General features: G+C 37.0%; 1 protein-coding gene across 2 annotated transcripts; it reads right to left on the bottom strand.

The window, feature by feature from the left end:
• Positions 1-275: 275 nt before the first annotated feature.
• Positions 276-7,404, bottom strand: LOC137294398 (uncharacterized protein C1orf198 homolog). Of its 2 annotated transcripts, none has more exons than XM_067825401.1 (5): positions 7,103-7,404; positions 5,116-5,166; positions 3,433-4,027; positions 2,688-2,914; positions 276-2,346 (listed from the first exon to the last, which is right to left on the bottom strand). In XM_067825401.1, the coding sequence occupies exons 1-5, from the start codon at positions 7,370-7,372 to the stop codon at positions 2,296-2,298; spliced, it is 1,194 nt and encodes a 397-aa protein (XP_067681502.1). In that variant the 5' UTR covers positions 7,373-7,404; the 3' UTR covers positions 276-2,295. The 2 variants fall into 2 exon arrangements, with proteins under 2 accessions (XP_067681502.1, XP_067681503.1); XM_067825402.1 differs by having other exon boundaries at positions 2,688-2,863; positions 7,103-7,389.
• Positions 7,405-8,959: the final 1,555 nt, after the last annotated feature.

Raw genomic sequence — 8,959 nt, 5'->3', positions numbered from 1 at the left:
TAATTTTCTACCCTGGTACTCACCCCGTTACCCTTCCCTACACAAATACCAGTTACGTTAACTCCTGACATCAAATTTGCTAGTAATGGCAATATATTCTCCAGCCTGTAGGTTAAAATCTCTGACTGTAAATTATATCTAAATCTTCAAAGACAATACAACCTTTTAACTATGAAAGAATAACATATTACATTGTTTAATCTATTAGTCACATGATAATAGTGTGGGACTGGGTACTAATCTACTTTTCATGATAAAAAACAAAACATGTCTCGGACTGATATACATATATTTATTGTTTGACAAAATCATAAATAGTGTCAATAATTGTGACCCAGATTCCAATCGTGTTAGAGGTATACATAAATGTATGTTTCTAAATAAATCACACACAAGATGTTTTCTCACAGCTCATAGAACAATGCTTCCCATTTGCCAGTATAATATTCCTGTCCATCTACAAAGACTAACTACTTCAGTGACATAATATTACATATTGTGTGCCATTTTTATTAAGTATGTTAAGATCAGATATTTCACTTCAGTATGACCCCTCCATGCATAAAAGGCCAGAGGACGGCTCCAGAGAAGGTGTTGTGTATGGTGAACCCTCAGGGAACTGAGGACAAATCAGTTGTCAGTTTCCAAGAGGAAGATTCTTATATCTGAATATTTCCATCTTGATCAAAGAAAACCAACACAGTTACACTCCTACAGTACTGCAATCTGGGTGAAGGTGTCAAGTCTGCTCACAGAGACAAACAACCAACCACCACAATATAATTACACAGCTCTGTTTGACAGTCTATTGTATTTGTTTTCTATCAATGAGTGAGACTTTAGAAACTGTAGTATCAATGACAACAGAGTTGACCAACTTCAATATCTCCATTCTTGCAATGCAACTTTTCAGTACTCAACCATCAATATAACCATTAATATTCTTTTTCAAAAGGGAAACTATTTGTGTACTTCACTCTATACAGATGTTAAAAGCTCAAATGCTGATGACTCACACAAAGTCAATGGCAACCTTCAGTGGAGATGTCAGAGAGGTATACTGAATTAACAGATCTTAATGAGATTGGTTATTACCATAGTGGTTAGTTAATTGTGCCAAACACAGCAAGAGGCAACAAAGACTAACCACACAGTAACTTGGTAATAAGTACATTTCAAGTAATATATGGATGAAAAATATCACATTTATGGTTCGCTGTTCTTTGGCCAAAAACCAAGCACAGTCTGTTTAGGGTGTATGATCGGCCTTGGCTCACAGTGAGAGATATCATAAGAAACAGATATTGTGGAGGTGAGGCAGCACCCAGACTGATTTCAAGATCCTGTTCATACTAAATATTTCAACTTGAATACCAAACATACCACAACAGAGTCCAGTATATCTCCCTGACAGTTCCGCATTAACATATTCAACACCTTAACCCACTCTATCCAAATGACTTGTGTGTTGAATTGACATGATTTCAGATCCTAAATTCTATATGTACAACAGTATTATGATAACAATCTGTACCTGCACAGTGTGAATTAACTGATACTGATACATCAGGATAACAAAATGAATTCTATAACTTCAAGGGTGACAGTGTAAATGGACTCTCATATTCAGAACACACATATCCATTGCTGAACCTTCACCGGGTAATTAACCCAGTGTCACAACAATTAACATGTATGTACCACAGTATATATATAAATCATTTTGATGGTTACCTCAACACAGACATATTGCACATACAGTCAACAACATGTTTCATAAAAACCATGGGTACAAGTTGTGGAAATCTCATCATGTGAGTAAGCAAGGCACAACATCAATGGTTCCAATGGTGGAAGGTTAAACATCATTGCATAAACAAGCTTGGGTATAAGTGTCGTAACCACCAGGAAGTGATGCCTTTGTCTCAAGCTATTATATCTTCAGTCACCAGAGATGATCCTTCTTTATCAAAACATGAAGTCTGTATTTAATCAAATCGCATCCAAGCCACACTTTTCAACAACAATAAGCACATAGCCTAATAATAAATGCTGTAAGTCCTTTATATTGTGAATATTCAGAATACAAATACTGTCAAAATTGACAAATTCAGATAGCTTTTCAGAACTCCTAAAAATTAGCTGATACCAGTGTTGAATCAAAGTTTCATTTCAAACATGTTTCATCTTAGTTTGTGTAAAAGATGGCTTTGAAGTGATTTGTACATTTCAAGTTAACAGTAATAATGGTAGTATCTGATCTGGGTATTCATTTTTCAGATGAGAGTTGTCACGTTACCAGTTGTCAAGGAAGTCAAATCCACTCTTCCTCAGGTCAGAGGCACTCTGAAATGATACCAATACATCATTCTACCCGATTATGATGACATTTGTTAAGCTACAACTCAACATTTGACCCTTTCTCTCCAACAAATTACCTCCTCATATGACGTTTACAACAATGGTTACAACCATTCCATCAAAATTGATTTAGAATCTATACAGGTTAATTATTTGTGAATGTGGGAGTACATTGTCATATCTTAAACATTGCAGATCTCTGCGAAAAAAAGCATTTCTCATCCAATTAATGACAATAGTTTTAGTTTTGAATATGTTCAAGTTTAAAGTCAATTACATAAACAATTGCTGCTGTAGAATTCAGATATTATTTCTCGATAACGTACCATCTCATTTGAGGTTTCCACTGCCACAAACAGCACCTCTTCCTGTTCCACTTCAGAAAGGTCTGGCTGATTGGGCAAAAGTTTGGCTGTGTGGTCAGGTGTGCTTTCAACAGAATGGTCGGAACTTTCCATACCACGGTCCATTGTCATTGCTGGGGGTTCCTCTGTCACCGGCTCTTGATGAGAAGCGTTTATTAAATCACTTGCTAGCTCTTCTTGAATAGATTCTAAAGAACACATCAGAAACATTTTCAGCTAATGTATTATGTAACAACCCATCAACTTCATTTTTTCTCTTTAACTCTTAATCACCTCATGCTTTCATCAAGTTTGAGGATATTAGCCAATTGGCATGATGAGGTACATAGAATTCCTGATTATCTGTCCCTAAATGTTAATCCTGAGTCTTTGGTGAAAGGATTCTAATATTTATTCATGAGGCACACAAAATATGTAATTCCTGAGAGTTTATTCTACATGTTACTCATTGATATTTAATTAGGCATGGCTGAAAAGACAATTAATTGAAGGGATCACCAATGAGAAGAAAACATAACAATTTTCTCTTCCAAAATTGTTTCACCAATGATCTCTTACAAAAACACTTCTCAAACAATGAAGCACTATGATTTAGTCTTTAACTGATCAATTTGTACTGAGACAATGTCAGACATTTATTACATACAATCACTCTACCATATTCTTATCTTATGGGTCCTATTCACTGATATAACAATTAACATACCTTCTTGCATGTCCTGTGATTCCTGACCAACAAATGTTGACCATTCGTTTGCCATTACTGGATTACTGAAAGCATTGTTGGCCTCGTCTGCTGTCTCTTTGATGATTAGTTTTTCTGTGGTCTCAATGTCAATTTCTGACTTGGAAAATGTGACTTTCTTTGGAATTGGAGATTTTGTCTTCTTAGCCTTTTCTGAGGTTTCTGAATGTGCTACAGATTCACTAATGACGCTACCGGAGCGTTCCGAGCGACTCTGATCACTGATGATACTCCCTGAACACTCCGACGTTCCATGTCTAGGTGTTTCTCGTACATCCTGCACACTTCCCTCAAAAGCTGGATTGTCTTCTTCGAGGGGACTGCTGGCCCTTGATGGGGGTTTGCTGGTCCGAGTGTCCAGGTAAGTTTGGTATTCAGACAGTAATTCACTTGTCCACTTCTCCTCAATATAAACAAACTGAGCTGGAGCAAGATTCTCTGGAACAGTCTCTTCAGCTTCAGTTTCAGTACTGCCAGATTTAGGTTTTTTACCTTTTGTTGGTGGTTTGTACAGATTCTCAGGTTCAAAATCTGACAGAGTCAGATCCTGCTGGCTCTGTAAAATTGAATTTAAAAATGCACCAGCGGTGAGATATTTAACAAACCAAATGAGTAACTTTGCCAAAATAAGGATTTGGAAATACAGTATGTACAGTTGATGCTAAGCCCCTTTTCAATCCAATAGCCTGATTTTGTACCTATATATTCCTTCTAGTTCTATATACTTTCCATACCTTTTGGTGTCAATGTGGGGATTATGATTACGATGATGACCTGCTCCACCAAGAAGACATTACATACAACTTGGGCTTCTGACATATGTCAAAAGTTACAGGCTAGATATAGCTACTTCTATAATAACATTCATTTCATGATCAAAATATTAATGATTATTCATGCCTTAAAAAATGAACTAAGCTACCAGTAGTTACTTCACACACTCTTAAGTCACTTCACTTGTCATGCTCAAGTGATTTTAAAAGGTTGATGAAGTATGTCATTATTCAAACATGCCTAATAAGGTAATGCTTCATTTGGCATCTCAACCAATATAAACATAAAAGTGTGTATACATTACCATTGATTACAGACTTCTTTTACAAAAGCAGAACAACAGAAAGGGCATGTAATTGTCTAGTTACTATTATAAAAGAGGTTTACAATTCAGTGATATCGGAAATACTTTCATCACTGCAGATCACTGCAAAAACGATTGACATGTTTTTTATAGATTTCATAAGCATTCTAATTTGTGTGTTTATAACAACAAATGAAGAATAATATCAGACTATGGGCAATACAAAAAAGCATCATTGCTGACAAGTGATATATTATTCATTCAGACACTGGACGTGTTAGACCATGTATATACATGATGAGGACGACAATATCAACTCCCATTAATCATTGCTAAGGGAAATTTAGTGGACTTTACAAACAGAATGCAGATTAAAATTACCTCCATAGAAAATGTATTGTGAAGCAGACTTTATGGTAAAAGTGACTCTGATTCATAATGGTTTAGCAATAAATCTAGAACTAGTAATTCAATCACAGCCCCACTATAAAAGCATGTCCAGAAAATTATGTTCAAATATTAAGTTAACAGTTATGTTTTGATATGATAATGAATGAAACACTCACCTTGCTCTTCCAAGAAAAAGGTCCTGAGTGAGCATCTCTCCATGTTCGCAACTACAAAACACAAAAGGAGAATAAACACTAAAGACAGCAAATGGTATTATTCATGCAGATTACACATAAAGAGAATAACGGGGTTCGATCTTATGAACTCACCACCCTTCGATTCTCACCACCCTCTGTTCCTCAGAGCCACTGAGACTTCTGAAATGAGCTCGTCAATTAATACAGTACAACCCACATGTAAACCTACAAACCAGCGTCTAAATACAATAAGTTCCGCTCTGTCAGTCACCAATCTCAGTAGCACTGAGGTAAGACGGAGGACTCTTGACCAGACGACCCGGGTTCAGCTCCCAGAAGCGACGTCATTTCTTTCAGACTTAGTTAGATTCTTAGTTAAAATCGTTAGTTATTTAGTTCACTTGAATGCTTACACCACTAACATTAGATGTATGAAAGTAGTATGTTAATTCACAGGAAGTTGCAGGTGACGAGAAGAGATGGACAGAGCAAAGTCGGAAGAAGAAACACGGACACAAAGTAGAAGGACAAAAAGGTGTTTTATTTTTATCACCGCCTCTCCCACCACTTTTTGAACATTACCCTCAAACTTCTAAACCCCCACTAAACGCTTTAACCCCCCAAAAATTTATGCCTGTGGCCCATTTAGAATACTACATCGGGGAATAAATCCCCCGGACCGCATTTCTTACTAAAACAAGAGGGGGCGTACAGGTGGAACTCTTTCCCACTACTATTACCACAAGCAATCAGAGGGCACCCCATTAACCCCAATCTTGTCTGCGTTTCTGTACCTCCAAAATCTTCAATTCGACTTTGTAAAATCTTATTAGGCTATTGGTAATGATTATTCTACTACCAGTGATGTTGACATTTTCAGTCCATTTAGTGATAAAGCCTGCCACTGCTATATACGATATGAGTATATGACTGGGCAGGTCTACATCACATTGTTTTTGATTTTCAGTTCCAATCAATGCCATAGGGTTAGATATCATTATCAGTTTCAAACCAGGTGAAGCACCTGAGTATATCATCTTGTGTTTTAGCTAATGCTTTACTAATGAACCATCAACACTAGAGAGTGATCATTTCCATGCAGACTACCATTTATCATTTCACATGTGTACAAATATGAACAATTATATGTCTGTTAGTCATATTCTTTTTCCAAAAGTTTGGAACTTCATAAACAAGAACTGGTTTCCCTAAAAAATATCTAACATAGGACCATCATTGGAAGTATGGGCTAATCACAATTTACTCATTTGGAGACTTTGTTTAGACAAATTTGTTCAAACTTATTGCCTGAAAGCGGTCAGGCAGCAGATGCAAATCCTATGAATTGGAGAGGTGTTGCCTAAACAAGTCTGAAAACATAATGGTCAAAAGGAGGTGGTACATCTAGAAATGGATCCAAAGACTCAGTAAAGTGTCAGTGATCATCTGGTATGCCAAACTCTAAATCAGTGATCAAATGGCTACAATCAGCATAACTGCTCAACTAAAAACTTCATATGAGCTTTGTTTTACCTCTGTTACATGCGTATGTGACTTAGGGACACACAAATGGACCCTTATAAATGTGTTAGCAAAAACAAAGTAGGAGCCGTTTGAAAATGCCATCGAAATCTAATTTCATCATGACCATCTGAACAATGGTGGAAAGAGAAAGAAGAATTTAGGTGCAGCACTAATAAATTATTGCTGCATATGTTAGTTTTGAACAGATTGACAATACAAGAAAAATTATAAATATATATTCATCCTGATAGGTGTTGTCTTTAACATTAGAATCTACACCCAAGCAATATTTCGATACTGAAAAAGTGAGCAGTTTAGCGGCCTTTTTTGCTTTATCATGTTTATAGATGTGGGCAAGTGGCCGACAAGAGCACCAAGGGGCCGCACCACTATTTGATTTGATCATCAGGTGAAAAGACTGCACAATTCCAGTTCTACTTACGTCGTTTTCATCGACCATGATCTTCTCCCCATTGGGAATCATAAGTTTGGGAAAAGATGGTGGAAACTCGGAAGCAGACGCCTCATTACGATAATGGTGTCTTATTTCAGAGTCCACAAAGTAGTCATCGATAATTTCTTCTTGTTCATCAATGGACAGGTTATTCCATCTATCGCCTAGATAAGATTTTAAACTCTCAGTCTGTCTATATGTGCGATTTCCAGGAAATTTATGCCAAGCAAAATATGCTGTCACCTCTGAGGTCGCCATTTTCCTTTTTTACTTATGGGTTGTTTCCCTTTGATCATGGTGTTTATAAAATATGGAATAGTCTTGTTTACGAAAAATGATCCTTATGTCCACTTTCGCAAAATAAATGTTAAGAAGCTATGATAAATGGTTATCGTTTGATATTTGATGTTCTGATAAGGAACTAGTTGGCATTGACGAAATATATTTGTTGTTTTTTTAAACAAATAGTTTATATCAGTAAACTTTTAAGCGAGAACAGAAGGACGTTATAGAGCCCTTAAATCAACTCACGTGTAATACTTGTTGGAAGTTGTCTTTCAAACGTTGCAATAGCATAGTAAATAAGGGTACTTTGCTGTTTGATTCTGAGAATTAAACATGACCGAATTCGTGAGAGAACTGTTGTAATACTTGTAACCTAATTTGTCTTCCCTTGATCATCATATAAGTATATCATGCAACACTATATGGGTAAATGTGTACTCTACATATACACTGGACGTAGACAATATTTAAAAGCTTTCATCACTGCATTCACATGTAAAGAGGATCTGCCGCGCAAGATTATTTAGCATTTGACATCCAACGAATTTTCTTAACTTTTTCCATTTGATGGAATGCCGATATTGCAGTTCCGTACACTAATAATGGTGACATTTTTAGTCAAATAAGATGACAATAACCTTTGGCGAATAAGGTTGTGTACGATTAATGTTTGATAAAGGTTGCTTAAACCATAACCGTATAACGTATTAAACCTGCTGCTTAAAAACACACTCGGCAATTTATACACTCTTTAAGTTGTACAAGTTTTCCTTTCAAATACCATATATTATTCAGCCGCAGACTTATCCTACAAGTTTCAATTATCTTTCTTTTTCAAAAACATTTTAACAACTCCTCACAAGGTGTCCGACTCAGTCTTGAATGATAGTGCAAGTCCAGACTGCCTCTGAGAAATTTTCCGGGTTGTTTTCTCTTAGTGTTTGTTAGAAAATGCTACAAAAGATAACAACTTTCCTTCCTCCCCTGGGGATGACACAGCTTTTTGAGAAAGATGGGTGGGCGGGGGTGTGTGTGGAGAGAGGGGGGTGTCACCCTACTGAGAAAAGTGTGAGTGTACACTTTCACTCAACTTGCAATGCAATATTGAATAACATTTCCAGCCTGGATCCGCTGATGCCTCTGACGGGACGAAACCGCCAGTCTACTTCTTCCCCCATCCACGCATATTTCGAGACGTTTTTGTGATTTTCGCATTACCAAACCTGTGGTTAAATATAATGTTACCGTTAGATGAACCATGAAGTGCGCTGTGGCATGAAAAAGTCATGCTCGTGCAGCATGGCGTAGAGCCGATTCACCGGGCGCGTGTTTTTCGTGATCTACATGTTCCTTTCCCCGCTGGCCAGTGCTGATTTGTCTTCGCCTGTGACGTGTTTTACTGTTCAAATGCAGTGAGTCAATAAACAGACGAGTATTTCAGACAAGACTCGAAGGGGAAAGTTTTGACAGTATTTGAGAAACGGTGCTGCATCCACATGCCTCTCAGATTTGTGGTGGAACATACAAGACAACTGGACACTCATTAGAGTAACTATCAAC

This window comes from Haliotis asinina, chromosome 8 (assembly GCF_037392515.1).
Source record: "Haliotis asinina isolate JCU_RB_2024 chromosome 8, JCU_Hal_asi_v2, whole genome shotgun sequence".
NCBI lineage: Eukaryota > Metazoa > Mollusca > Gastropoda > Lepetellida > Haliotidae > Haliotis > Haliotis asinina.
Note: the sequence above shows the minus strand (reverse complement) of the source record. Positions and strands in the feature narration are given on the sequence as shown.